General features: G+C 39.4%; 1 protein-coding gene across 4 annotated transcripts in view; it reads right to left on the reverse strand.

The window, feature by feature from the left end:
- Positions 1-15,688, reverse strand: part of tle2b (TLE family member 2, transcriptional corepressor b) — a 92,729-nt gene that overhangs the window by 36,542 nt on the left and 40,499 nt on the right. For 3 of the 4 annotated variants that reach the window (XM_028588476.1, XM_028588475.1, XM_028588477.1), the window contains one exon: positions 10,955-10,999. In XM_028588476.1, coding sequence (XP_028444277.1) covers positions 10,955-10,999 — 45 coding nt within the window. Of the gene's footprint in view, positions 1-10,954; positions 11,000-15,688 lie in introns of those variants that run through there. The other variant, XM_028588478.1, reaches the window with a different exon arrangement.

The following is a 15,688-nucleotide window of genomic DNA, read 5'->3' on the forward strand; positions in this document are numbered from 1 at the left end:
CCTGGGGGCGGTTCAGCGAAAAGAGGAGGCGGGTTCAGGCGCAAACGTTCCCTGGTGCTATTTTGTAGTTTTAGAAAACAATTCCGCCACAGACCAGGAAAAACCTAGTCAGTGGCGCATTAACGCACATACACTTTGCTTCTCTCATCTGCATGGACGCAGCAGTTCCCATTTTTGCAAACCATACATAAATACAAGGAAAAACATTACTGAAAATGCACTTCAGGTGTTTGGATAGATCAGGAGGCACTTTACAGTACAGTCCTCAAAAAGTCGCAGCATTCTTCAGCATGCAAACATTCTTACAAACACAATGCTAGATGAAAAGTCAGGAGCGCACCAAATTCATTAGCATAAATCAAGTTTCCCACATTGTGGGAAACATCAATGTCTGTACAAACTTTTGTGCCAATCCATCTGATGATGTTGAGATATTTGGGAGGATAGGTGAAACCTAAGTCAGGGGGAAACCAAAGTTAGTAGGATTCATCTTCTGGGGACCATGGATACATTTAGAAAATAACATGGAATTCATACAATAGTAGTTGAGATATTTCACTTACGACCAAAGTGGTGGACCAACCGATCGACAGACAGAAAGACATTGACACTGCCATCATTAGAGGCATGCTGCTAGCTTCGCTAAAACGCTTTTCTGTTCCTTTAACCATGTAGTATACAATACAATTCCAACTATAAATGAAATTTAGTTCATTTAATTATAAAAAAAAATTTACTTGAACATATGTTCCTCGTGAATTTATGCATGACATTATAAAGAAACTGATTTCAAATGGAATGTGCAGCAGTCATACCTGGATAAAAGCTGCTGCCTCGGAGTATTAGCCCCTTATTTTTCCCAATATAAGCACTGTTTACAGAACATGGTAGACACACACACACACACACACACACACACACACACACACACACTCAGAGCTCCTCTGCCAGAGTGACAAAGCCATTACATTAAAAGGCTAGCTCCCTGGGAATTTAATCACTTGTTTTCTATCTCATCTCATCTTTCACTCTTTCTTTTTCACTGTTTTTCCTTCTCTCAACTTATTTTTTATCATTCCTAAAGGGTTATATCACACTCTATTACCACTCTCTCTCTCTCTCTCTCTCTCTCTCTATGCCTCATTATTCACAAATGAGCTCTGTAACACATGTATGCACAGGCATACACATGACGCATACACATGACACACACACACACACACACACACACACACACACACACACACACACACACACACACACACACACACACACAGAGCACAGATGCTACAACATGTGCAAAAAGAGGGACTGCATACACCAATGATCAGAGAGTGTAAACACATACACATGCACACACATACAAAGTAATTTGACCTCTCCGAAACCGGTTCTAGTTGACCCACATATGCAGGTTGGTCCTAATCAAGCCTCTAATAAAAACTGTTAAAAAAGAACCAACAAACTCAAACCACAACTGTGGGATTATCGTCTGACTAGGAGGTGGGAATGGCAGAGAGAGAAAATATGAGGCAGAGAGGATAGAAAGAGTGAGATTGAGAAAGAAAACGTGGAAAGAGAGAGGAGCCCAATCCTATTATGAGCCCAAGCGGTGAGTTAAAAATGAAGGTATCTCTCTCTTGCACTCTTTTGCTCCCTCTCTTTCTCATTCTTGTTCACTCTCTCCTCCCTCCCAAATGAAATGAGGATTCAGGTCACAACTTCAGCCAAATATACCAACGCATGCACAAAAACACACACACACACACACACACACACACACACACACAGAGCACAGATGCTACAACGTGTGCAAAAAGAGGGACTGCATACACCAATGATCAGAGAGTGTAAACACATACACATGCACACACATACAAAGTAATTTGACCTCTCCAAAACCATTTCTAGTTGACCCACATATGCAGGTTGGTCCTAATCAAGCCTCTAATAAAAACTGTTAAAAAAGAACCAACAAACTCAAACCACAACTGTGGGATTATCGTCTCACTGGGAGGTGAGAATGGCACAGAAAAAAAAAATGAGGCAGAAAGGATAGAAAGAGTGAGACTGAGAAAGAAAACGTGGAAAGAGAGAGGAGCCCAATCCTATTATGAGCCCAAGCGGTGAGTTAAAAATGAAGGCATCTTTCTCTTGCACTCTTTTGCTCCCTCTCTTTCTCATTCTTGTTCACTCTCTCATCCCTCCCAAATGAAATGAGGATTCAGGTCACAACTTCAGCCAAATATACCAACGCATGCACATACACACACACACACACACACACACACACACACACACACACACACACACACACACACACACACACACACACCCTCAGTTTATTTCTTGACCTAGTTCATCGTCTTTTTTCCCTTTCTTTTCAGCTCGATTCACAATTTTTTTTTTTATTGTATAACTGCTACAAAATGCTAATAATACCATCAGTGTTTGCTATATAACATCAAAGGAAGAGCAAAGGGCTACTCACTCTTTTCTCTCACTCAAAAGCACACACTCTCACACCCTTAGCCTCATATATGTGGTGGTGAAATGAAAGGAGGGAGCAGGAAGGAAGGACAGCCAGCTGCTGCATCTGTCCTCAGGAGTCCACAGGGGAAACAGTCTGGCTGCCGAGCATCCTGACTATCAAACACAGCCTTCTATAATATCCTGCCTGGTCTGTAGACTACTTTTTCTTTCTATCTAGGATTCTGATACAGTATGTAAGGTCTATATACACTGTATACTGTATATACACTGTAAAAATTGAATTGAATTATATGCTAACATTGTTTCTTATAGCATCTGGTCAATAGTGTGCGAACCTAGCATTCATATGGCAGTTGTTGTATAAAGAAATTATGAGCTATTGCTGAAATGTGAGCACAACTTCAATGATATCCTGATTAGTATTAATTGCAGTGACTTATGGAGGAGATCAGGAGGACCCGAGGTGTTACAAGTTGACTGTAGAGCTGCTGGTTTAAGTAAAAAGCCTGGCAACAAAGCACTCTGCTAAATGTGTATTATGCCTTACTTAGCTCCTAGCTGGTCACTTTTAGGCTTTTAACTCATGGGCGTTATAATCCAAAGTGGATTCAAATTAGTAACCAGCTACAGGTTAACTATCAGCTTGAGGACACACTGACACCTTTCAGTAATGGGATGCTCTCTCTCACCACTGGGTAACCTTTCTGCCTGTTATTTTTGTCTTTGCTTTTAAAAAATTAGCACTCTGCTCTCATCCTCCAGTACCGGGTTTGTTTTATTGTTTAATAAATGTGTCCTAGCCACCTAGAAGGCTAGCATCGTATATCATGAACTATTACAAAAATTCAATTGTGAGCCAACTTTCAACTACACAAGGCCCTCCAGGTCATTGCTGTCTAATCTCTAATTATGCACCCTCGCTGCCCGGTAGCCTTCTGTAACAGGCTACTAAAATGCAAACAAATGTGCAAAGATTCCAGCATCTTAGCAGCTTTCTAACATCAATAATTTGTCCTGCAAACCTAAGTTGGTGTTACAGCTCAAAGTGTAACCTGATGTAAAAAGCACAACCACGCAGGCTTGACTCAGACGGGTTGCTACTTTGTTCCCTGGGATATCGATTTCTAAATAAATCAGGGAGATATTTTCTAAGCACCTAAAAGCGGTAATCATTGTTCATGCATAATCAAAATGAATTAACAACACTGAGTCATCCAAATCAGAGTCATAAAACAGGATTTTCCTGTTTCCAGTGATATGATTGTGCAGTGACTGTTGAGGAAAATAAATCAATGACGCAACATTAGCTAAAGCCATGTGTTTTTCGTTCCCTTTCCAGGTCAAAATAAGATACTAATATGTGGTGTTTCTGATAGGAAGGGGGTATGTTGTACCGACAGTAGCAGTGTAAGGACTGTAATGCAGCAGCAGTGTAATTTGTTTTTTGTGATGCACTGTCAGATCCCAACCCAGTCGTTTAGAAACACTTACCTAGGCTGTTATTGAAATGCTTCCACAGTAGTTTCCCTGCTGGCCCCAAGGGTCTACTGGGGGACACTATCCCAGCAAAGAAATAATGGACCCTACTGCTAAAAGAACACATTACCTCTGAAACTGTGAAGATGTACAATATACATGTGCACATGTCAAAATGCACATTTCACTTCCAGATAGAAGAAAGAGATATGTTACCATTCACAGTGCCAAGGTAATTTTAGTTTGCAAGGCCAGGAAGTAAAACAGTGTTCATCATACCTGTACATACTACTACTGGGGGCAAACATGTTTACTGACGGAGGTCATTCAGGGTCACTGTAGACGATGCAGCCCTTCATGACAGCAAGGCATTTCTCTTTCCCTGCCATCAAAATAACCCGCAGTCAAAACTCTCCTTATAAACAGCACTGGCCAGCTGTGTTCAACTGCCATTATAAAGTTATTAATTTCCCTAATTGTGTGCTGTGTGTACTTTCTTTAGCATTATGGAACAAAAAACCCAGACTTGTGTCAAGCCGGCTGGTCCAAATTATGTTCAGTCTAATCAGATCTGGGTAGGGTCCCATTTAAATGCGGCAAGGTCTGTGAGTCAATATTTCTAATAAATGAGTCAATACGAGTGGATTATGGGCCATTACAAGGATCACAGGATAAAAATGTGTTTTTTGGGTATATTTGAGTCAACCACATTGTGGATCAGCTTCAACTATCATCGGGTCTATTCAAATTGGGTCTGACTATCCTCGGGTCCCTTTTCGCTGAGTTTTTTTCCCCCCCCTCAAGATTACTTGTATGCACTTGAGTGTTTTGGGCTTGTGAAGACTTCTACCTGAAACGCATGTTGATAAGAATGTTTAGGTTTAGTACTGTTGTAGTGTCATCTTGCTACCCCTGAGCAGTTGTGGGCTCTTTGCTTTACTTAATTGTCCTTTGAAGTGTTCATAAAAAAAAAAAAGAAGTCATATCTCATTCACTTCCTGCCTTCCATATTTTCATATTTTCCTAGACTGCACTCTGGTCACAAGCTTTTGGGCTGCCTCCGCCTCTTGCTAGACTCAAGTCTAACAAAGCTTCTATTCTTCTTCACCTCCAGCCATCATCCTGTTATCCTGCTGCTAGAATCCGCATACAAAACATGCTTCAATCCATTCACCACACACCTTACAACAACACATACAGCACATCATTATATATATATATATATATACAGTAATCTGTCCTGGGCCAACCGCTGTGAGCCCACAGTATATGACTGAATTACAAAGTCACTGAATATACATGTTGTGCGTCCGCACACAGCTGGAAATACAGGCAATAACTATCCAGGCCCCAGAAGTGCTATATCAATGAATATAGAACAACCATAGAGAGCAGTGTAAAGTCCTTATAGCCTTCCTCGCTCCTCCGGGGGACACAGCTAGTGTGTGTGTGTGTGTGTGTGTATATATATATATATATATACACACACACACACACACACACACACACACACACACACACACACACATATATATATATATATATATATATATATATATATATCGTCACCTTCCTAAAATAATTGCCTAAGTCATTTTTTAACAAAAATGATTTTGTTGCCTAAATCATCTCCTCATGGTGCAGGCCACCTCTGGTAAAATTGCCTACATCCTCAGTTGAACAGGTCATGTGATTCTACACCTTTAGTAAAATTGCGTATGTCAAGCATGTGACTTAGGCAGTTTTATTTTTTGTGTTTTCCGAAAAACTTGAAAAAAAAACTTTTAACAAAAATGATTTCTTTGCCTAAATCATCTCCTCATGGTGCTGGCCACCTCTGATAAAATTGCCTACATCCTCAGTTGAACAGGTCATGTGATTCTACACCTTTAGTATAATTGCCTATGTCAAGCATGTGACTTAGGCAGTTTTATTTTTTGTGTTTTCTGAAAAAACTGAAAAAATGACTTAGGCAATTATTTTAGGAAGGTGACGATATGTGATATGATAATGGTAGTGAACCAAGTGAGATAATGTAACGGCACATGCGCGCATGTGTGTGTGTGTTTCAATGTATCCATACAGCTTAAGAGGCTGGGAGGGGGGGGACGGGTGTTATCTTTCAGATACAATCATCTAGGAAAGAGGAGGGCAGAGAGAGAAAGAGAAGAAGGGAGAGAAATGGAAAGGAAACTAGGGAGATCAAGATAGCAAAAGAGAGGTGAGGGAGGGGATGCAGATAGAGCGAGTGTGAAATCTAAAGAGTGAAAGAGAGAGAGAGGGAGAGAGAGATGAAAAAAAAAGGCTAAAAGGGAGGCTAGAAAGGCACGGGATGACTGTTACAGCTCAATTAATGCCGGGACATGAGATGGCCCTGCCACTGATAATGACAGAGCGTGCAATAGAAGAAACAGAAAGGGGAGAGAGGCAATAGCAGTGATCTCGACAGGATGTTAGGAGGAAGCTGGAGGGGGGAGAAAGAGGAGGAGGAGAGGAAATAAGAGCAGATACTGTTAAATCTATTCATGATTCATTATTTCTCACTGCGGCTCAAAGCTCCCCTCCCTCCCTTGATGTCTCTCACTATCTCCTTCTTTCTCTGACTGCCCTCCCCCTATCTTTCCTTCTCCCTCCGTTGCTTTCCTTTTCTTGGCTCTAATTTTCATTTCCATCTCTTTTTTTCTCCCTCATCTGTTCTCTGAGGTCTTTATCTGTCTCTTCTAAAGGCTCCATCCTTCCTGTTTACCCACTCCTCTTTCATCCGTTCAATTAATCTCTATCCCCTCTTTTTCTCTCATCCCTGCTCTCACTTTTTCCAACATTAGCTCTCCCCGCCATCGCTCACTTTTTTTCCCTGTTTCTCTATCTCCCTTACTCTCTCTTTTTCTTGCAGTATCTTCAAAGTCCTCATTTTCTTTAATTATCTTACTCTTACTTTTTTCAAACTATCCCACTCACTTTTCCATCCTCTCTCCCTTTGTAGCACCCTCTATTCTACAACCTCTCCTTTTGTGCATTATCCTCATCCACTCTCTTTTTCTCTCAGACTCCTCATGCTATCTCTTTTCTCTATCACTGTCTTTTTTAATGTCCTTTTTTATAGCAGTTCCTTCATTTTATATTCTATCAAGCTCTCTTCCTACCTTCTTCTTTCTATTCTATTTCTGTCAATTTCCGCTTCTCTGTTTCCTTTTCTATCTGTGATATTGTTAAGTTCTCTTGTACTATCTGCCTCATATTTCTCTCAGACTGGCTCTCCTACCACCTCTCCAGTTAAACCTTTTTTTACTAGTTCTCTTGTTTTTCTCTCAGAACCACTTTTTCACATATGGTCTTTTTCTTCTCGTTGCTCAAATATATACAGCACCTTTTTTTCTACCTTTTCACTCTCTCACATTCCCCCTGCTCACTCTTCGCATAGCCTTGTTCTCTGGTTCCGGACACCGGGCCTCTCACTCTTCATTTATTTCTCTTTTTTTACTCTCATTCGCCTGACTGTGGCTTTTTGGTCTCCTTCTGTCATCCCTGCTGCCTCCCCCTTCTTCCCCTCTCTCTTTCGTCTCTTCCTATTTTCCACACTCTCCCCTCCTTGGCCTCCCTCTGTCATCTTCCCCACATATCCCCCTCCTCCTCCTCCTCTGTCCATCTCTCAGAGGTGCAGCCAGCACCCCAGTCCATTTTCTTTTTGGCGACAAGAGCTGACAGTCCAACTCTGCCTGGCTTGTGGCCAGCCATCTCTCTCTCTCTCTCTTTCTCTGTACCCTTCCTATGTCTACACTGTTTGGTAATGCTTTTCTATTCTTGTAACTAAAGTACAACTTTCTCTGGCTTGGTGGTTAAGGTTAACGAAATTTAAGTATGGATAGTACTTTAGCAGCATATTAGAATTTTGGTCATTGTGACCAAAATGGTAAATGTGGTTAACGACTTTGTCCATGGGACTGAATTTGAATTTGGATTTTGGTAGAATGCAGAATAAATCATGAGGAGCAGAGGGGACAATTTCTAACAATTTCAGTTTCAATCACAACATTTTAAGTTCAATTTGAGGCAGAAAAAAATGAACATGTAGGCAAACCCGGAAACCTTTAAGGGTAATGCTGACATGTTCCTGACTGAGATCTGCATATCTTGTTCTAATTTAAAGAAGTATAACCTTACATCAAGGTGCGACAATTACCTGGAATTTTATACACATATAAAGGTTAGTATTCATCTTCAATCATGCAAAGTACAGCAGACAAGCAGATGTTACCTGTTCTCTAGTACACACTGAATAATCTCACTTATACCTACAGATGCTGTCTCAGTTATCACAATCATAATTGTTTGCTAATACTTGTATGACAGCAACGACCCATCCTTCTCCTATAATCTTAGAAAGCTGACATGAAACTGGGATCGATGCAGATTTATGCAGTAGCAATGGAATTCTAACAAAGTGATCTATAGTGTTGTATAGTGTTTTGTGTAATTTCAATGTGTTAGTCTGCAGCTCTTACAGCAAATGTCTTTGAACAGACTCAGCTTCAACAGGAACACAACAAAGGACCTGGATCAGGATTTAGTGATGCAGATCAATTCAAATGTGCCCTGATTGTCTCTTAAACTCAACACTAAACGTAACATCAGCCCAAACTGGAGTCTAGAAACCAACTGTTTGATGCCCTTGTGCTATAATTACCTTGATTGTAAAATGACACATTAATTATGAGGTTAAAGTGCAGAAAGCAGAGGCTTTCATTTGAGGGTGTTTTTAGAGATTGTTTCAAACAATGAGCTGCTTTCTAAATGCATTACGCTGGGGAAAAAAAATACATCCCATCTTGTCTTCCATGACAGAGTTAGCATGACAGTTAGATAGATTAAGAAAGAGGGAGACACAGGCAGTTACCTTAAAGGAAGATGCCATTCAATAGGATAATGATTCTGTATATCACAGCAGAACAGATCTCATGTCTGCTTTCTGTCTCTCTGCCTATTTGTCTGTCTGTCTGGACATGTATCTGCCTGTCTGTAATTTGACTGTCTCCCTTTCCTGCAGTGTGACCCAGACAGCAAAGTAGCAGCAAGTGTGGGGACTGACAAGCAGTCACTGACTCCTGAAAGCACACTCTGCTCGTCAGACACATGTCTTCATTGAGGATATATGGAAATGATGCACAATGACTTCTTTTAACGCCTTCTACATGGTATTTGGTTTTTACATTGTTTAGAAGAACCTGTGGGTGATTTCATACACCAGTCCTCATTACCCCATGCTGTCGATAATGCTAAGCCATGTCGACATCTAGTTTCAGTTAGCCTCAAGTCTGTCGCTACTAGTGCTGTATAACATACATTTGCCATTTGCTATGGTTACCATCTGTAACAGGCATATAATATTCCCTAATTCTCATATCAGCAGCCATCGCTTGTTTTGCTTGATAACAGCCGAGCAAGAGAGAGTCGACATGAATAAAGATTTAGTCAATAGGGATATCATCAGTGTTGTAATGTAACAAAGTACAAATACTTCACTACTGTACTTAAGTAGAATTTTTACTTATCTGTACTGTACTTCGTTATTTATATTTCTGGAAACTTTTACTTTTACTCCACTACATTTCCTAAATAAAATGTATACTTTTACTCCACTACATTTCCCCTAAGCATCTTAGTTACTCGTTACTACAAAATAAAATCTAAAAATGTATTACACTGAAAAAAAGGAAGTTTGGCAAATCATTGCTTCTAAATTGCCAGGATAATGTACGCTCCATTCCAGTTGGTGACATGATGCCTGTTTGTGGCCAAGCGGCAAAAAAAAAAAAAAAAAAACATAGGCAAAAACTAATGAAGAAGAGGAGGAAGCATGATTACTGATAGTGTCATGTAAGCACCTGGTGCAGGCTCTGCCGCCATGGTAACAGACGATAACCACCCCGACGACAGTGGTGATGAAGATAACATTACACACCTTTGGCCATAAAGTTCATAATCAAAGTTTTTTTTTTACTTTTACTTCTAATACTTAAGTACATTTAATATCAGAAAATTGCTATGGATACTTAAGTACTGTTAATATCAGATACTTTAAGACTTTTACTCAAGTAATATTCTAAAAGGAGACTTCAACTTCTACCAAAGTCATTTTCTTGTAAGATACTTGTACTTTTACTCAAGTATTGCTTTCGAGTACTTTATACAAGACTGGATATCATAATTATGCAGGAAACCCACTCTGCTGGTATCATCCAACAGTACCTGTGTTTATATTCCATACAGAGGCATGAAGAGGTAAACTACAGTGTTGTACAGTGACCCCTTACTAAAACTAATAAAATCAGCCATCCATAGTGTTAAAACCACTTAGTGCTCTTGCTGACTCATTATTTGACTACCAAATAAAAGACAGAAGCAAGTCCTTCTTTAACAAAACATTAATTAACATTAATTCCTTTGCCCTGTTTCTGGTCCTAGTACAAAGATGAGTGGAGCTGGAACTGATCCTGCTTTATCCTGCCAATACAGTATACACTGAGAAACAAGAAAAATGGAAACTCATGTACTATGTCATATAATGCAAGACAACCACCCTGCACTAAATAGATTACTTAAAGTGTTTGCAGTTTGTAGCTGTTTTTGTGTGTTGAGCTACAGTATACACTCAGTATTTTGTTTTGAGAGGTGTTTCTCATAATTTGGAGGACAGTTAGTGTAAATACAAAATCAAAATAAAACTGAGGACAGGATCAAGAAAATATAGCAAAAACCCACCCACACAAAATGACACACTGGCATACCAGGTTTGTGAGCGTGAAATAACACATTCACCTTCTCCCGCCTACTCAAAAAATGCAACTTCTACACATAAAGTGATACACACACACACACACACACACACACACACACACACACACACACACACACACACACACACACACACCAGCAATGAGTAGCGACTGAAAAAAAAAATACTGAGTACAGTACACTCTTTTTTTACCTGTTTGTGCATCTCAATGTTGAGACCGTAGGACATTTCGTAGTACTGTGGAGACAAACAGATGACAGAGCTTCATTAGCATTTTATACACAGTGCACATTAACATTCAGTCTTACACAATATCTCCCATTGAGCATCTGTTGCTCAGTGTAGATGCATATGCTGCTGTTTGTCAGTGTGGTTTTAATGAAAGCAAGAAAAGAGAGAGTGAAAAGATGGGAAAAAGAGAGAGGGAGCGAGTGTGAGTGTGTATAGTAAAAACAAATTTGTGTGTGTCTGTGTATAGATAATGATGTATTTATGTCTCTGAGTGAGTTATGTGCGATCACTGTCTCAGCAGGTTTTTATCTATGAACGGTTGCCAAATGTGAGTCCTGCATGTTGTAGTTCCTGCCTCTGTGTTTGTGTGCCTATGAAGACCTACAGTATGTACAGTACCCATCATAATAATAAGACTCTGTGTATGCTTGACCACTGTGAACTGTGTGCCTGTATCTGAATGTGTGTACAGTCTGTGTGCGTGATTGATAAGTGTGTGTCTAGTATGAGTCTACAACTGTATTAGCACAGGTCCCTCCACATCTGTTGCAATCACACTCCCCCAGGTTTAAATGCAGTCTGTACCGATTGGCCACATTCTTGAAGGATAGATTCATATTTTTTTTATATAAGTTACCGCACTAGAATGGGATCTTTTTACAGCCAGTATGACCAAAAGTTATCAGTACAGTAACCAATAACCATGCCAATTTAGTGGACTATCTGCTTGTGGTGGAGATATGTTAACATTCTGGGTTTAATTTAATTTTTTTTTAATCTGCGGATTCCGTATGGCCCTGATAATAACTCAGTCAGAATTGTATTGAGACAAAATAATGTGAACACGTGCTTTGAGAAAATGGTCCACTCAAGTTGAAAGGTCAACTGGTTCCGCCAGGCCTACCTCTAAAGACAACAGCAAAGCAAAAGTCCAGCAACGTAATCTAACTTTTCACCTTGCTGCAGTGTTGTACGGGTGTACTCCAGGACACTGTGGCATCACTGTTTTGGTGTGGTTAAAGGTGCAGCAAAGCACATTCCTGTCAGAGGTGAAACACGCTTGAAACGTTTAACCAGGGAGGGAATGAAACACTGCTTTTACTCTTTAACCCTTGTGTTGTCTTCCTGTCTACTGCAACTTTACGTTTTCTGGGTCAAAATTGAACGTTTTTGTCGTCTTTTTCAACAATTTTGTTGCTTTTCCCAATTTTGTCCCTTTTTTCAAGGTTTTTGACACTTTTTCCCTATGTTTTTTGTCGATGTCTTCAGTGCCTTTTGACGTTTTTGTGGGTTATTTTCCCACGTTTTTGAAACTTTTTCCGACATTCCTTGTCACTTTTTTTTGAAAAAATTCTTCAAATGCTATAAAATTGAACTAAACACCCAAATTCAATGAAAGTAGTGGACTGATCATTTATTTTACTTGTGAAGAGCGTTGTAAGCAACCATCCTTACCTTACTTCTTTTTTTGAAACTTTGGTTGAAAAAAAAAAACAAATTTCTGATATAGAAACCTTTTGGTTTTCACCCGAGTACAACAGGAGGGTTAAGCAAAAATGCCAAAGGGTTCACTGGTTCCAGCTTCTCAAATGTGAATAATTGCTGATAATTGAGTCTTCTATGGTAATAATAAATATCTTTGGATTCTGAACTGTTGGTCGGACAAAACTTTTAATTAGAATATATCAACGTGGGCTTTAGGAAATAATGATGGACCTGTACTACTTTTTGACATTTTATAGACCAAATGATGAATCGATTGAGAAAACAATCATCAGATTAATTAAAAATGAAATATAGAAAATAGATAAATATATAAGGTATCCAGTTCATACAGTATGATCAACAGTGCATATCTATGCCAATGATGTCATGCTGCTATCTGAATGTCTGTGTGTGTGTTTTGTGTGTCTTTGTATATTTGACACTAAAACATCAAACATACCTGTATGTGTGTGTGCTTGTTAAATGTGTTGTTCTCTCTCCTCTGTGTGTGTTTCTGTGTGTGTTTCTGTGTGTGTGTGTGTGTGTGTGTGTGTGTGTGTGTGTGTGTGTGTGTGTGTGTGTGTGTGTGTACATCAGTTATGTGCTGTAATGGTGTTGGTGGCGAGCGGCATACAGACAGCGAGGATCCGTCATGGTGACAAAGGCAGCCTCTGCTGCCGGATGAGCAACGCTCTGACTGATGACAGCGAGTAGTGTACTACTCGCTCTCTTCCGCTCTGTATTCTCTTGCTCATTTTCACTTGATCGCTCTCTTCTCTCTCTCCATTTATTCCTCAACTCATTTAGTCCCACCCTCTCACTCCTATCCCTATCTTTTAGAGGCTGTCAGTCCCTCTTTTCTATCACCCCTCTTCCCTCTCTAGTTCTTCCCTTCCTTCTTTTTCCAGCTGTCACGTGATATTTTGCTCTTCATTTCAGTCTTTCTATTTCCTGTCTCATTTTACTCACTTGCTATCTTTGTCTGTCTCTATCCATGCACGTACCTATCTATCTAAATTCAAATTTGCTTTATTGGCATGAAGACAATTGAGTACAGCACTGCCAGATCACATAGTACAAGGCTTACACTATATGTGTAATAAGTGTGACTAAAAGAAAGAGAACAAATGGTTACCACATGACTACACTATTCAACACTAAATAATTTACTACATACGATACTATGTAATGATAATAAAAGAAAAAGTAATTGGTGCAGACTAATCATTAAAAATATTATTAGGGATGTAACGATACTCTCAAATCACGATTCGATACGATTCACGATTTTAAGTTCATGATTTTTTTAACAGAATATAATGACTGAAAAATAATTCTTTATTTATATAAACTGTGCACAACAGCATATGTGTCCTCTTATCAAAAGTTATTTATCAACTGAAATAGTATTTTATCTTAAATAAAAAAAATATTTAAAAAAATAAAGATTAAAGAAATGCTTGTTCATTGCTAAAGCCATATGGTTATATTTAAATTATTTATTTAAAATGTAATAACGATAACTTACAACTTTTTTCACCAGTCATTTGCTGTTAAAGGTCCAATATGTAATATATTTACAGTAATAAATCCAAAAATGACCCCAATGCATCATCAAATATTAAGGAAACATGCTAAGTTGAAATACTATCTTTTCTGACAACAATGCTAATGCTAGTATTTTCTCCTTTTGAAATTCCGTTCCGTGACGGAATTTCTGTTTGTGTGTTTGGCCTGTGTGTTGTTATCAACTGCCCAGTTTGACAGCCAGGCCGGGTTGCCAGATATACTGTACCTGTAAAAACGTAAACCCAGCGCGCTACAGCTGTAACGTTAGTACAGCCATGAAAGCAGCAAACAAACGAACAGGATCAACGGAGATAGATCCTACCCGACCTAAAAAAAATGGCATGTTTCTAACAGTTGCGTGACCAGAGAAGTAACAAACCCCGGATAAATATTGGAGATGTATTTAAAAGATGAAGCAGCTTAGAGCCCAAAAGGAGGCCGAGTTGGCTAATTTCCTCCTGAACAGTTAAGCATTAGCTTCAGGTTAATTTATCCCGGCCACAAGGGACAAGCATTTTATGTCATTTCAACATTAATGTACTCACATTGAATTATATAGCTAGAGTACCGGAGTTGGTTACTCTCAAAAACAATTGAGACACAACCAGTAAAGTGATCCTGACTGGTCCTGGCTAATGCCGCCATGCAAACCCTGCTAACTGCTAACGTTACAGGACGACCAGGTTAACTGGGCCACAGCTGTTTACAACGTGTAGCCTGTTCAGCGGCCGTAGCCAACAAACAGTGAGTAATTTTAAGCCAAGAAAGGGGGGCTGTAAATCGGGAGGACCGTGAGTTTGCAGTGTTTAGCAATTGTTGCCATAATTCTAAGCCAATAAAGTGTGTTCAGTCGGGTGGAGAAGACGGCAAGGTAGTGTTATTTTTAGCGGTTCCTACCGTAACTAATTCTAAGCCAAGGACGTGTGTCTGTCCATCGGGTGGAGAGGACGGCAAGGTTGTTGTTGTTTTAGCGGTTCCTACTGTAATTCTAAGCCAAAAAAGTGTGTCTGTCAGTTGAGTACAGAGCTCCACGTGAGCACAAGCTTTTATGACTGTCAATATAGTCAGCATCTAACGTTAGCTACTCCGTTGTGCTGTAAAGTAATGTCTGGCTATGTGAGACAAGCTTCTAGCAACATTGTTGTGAATGCTGCGGTCCCAGCTGGCAACAAACATCGAGTCTGGGGAGGATTTGTACTGCAGTAACTATTTTAAACACTAGCTGTCAGTATTACATATTGCACCTTTAAACGACAAAAAGAAAAAAATACTAGATGGCAGAAGGGTATTTTACAATAACATTAAACTCAACACAAGCTTACGGAGCTGGACCCAAAAGCAACACAAGTCCTGTCTATATATATATATATATATGTATATATATATATATATATATATATATATATATAGGGACTTGTGTTGCTATATATATATATATAGCAGCGTACATGCTGTTTCAAAGCGCAGCTAGTCTTCTCTGTGTCTACACCGTTTAGCTGTCAGCATTTTAACCGCGTTTAGGTCAGCTAACGTTACCTGCTGTGTAATGTTAGCTAGCGTCACGCCCTGGGCTGTTTAAAAATAGTAATAGTAATTTTTTATCTTAACCGGTTGTAATCCTTACACATTTAAATCAATTTT

The sequence above is a fragment of the Perca flavescens genome, chromosome 9 (genome assembly GCF_004354835.1).
Source record: "Perca flavescens isolate YP-PL-M2 chromosome 9, PFLA_1.0, whole genome shotgun sequence".
NCBI lineage: Eukaryota > Metazoa > Chordata > Actinopteri > Perciformes > Percidae > Perca > Perca flavescens.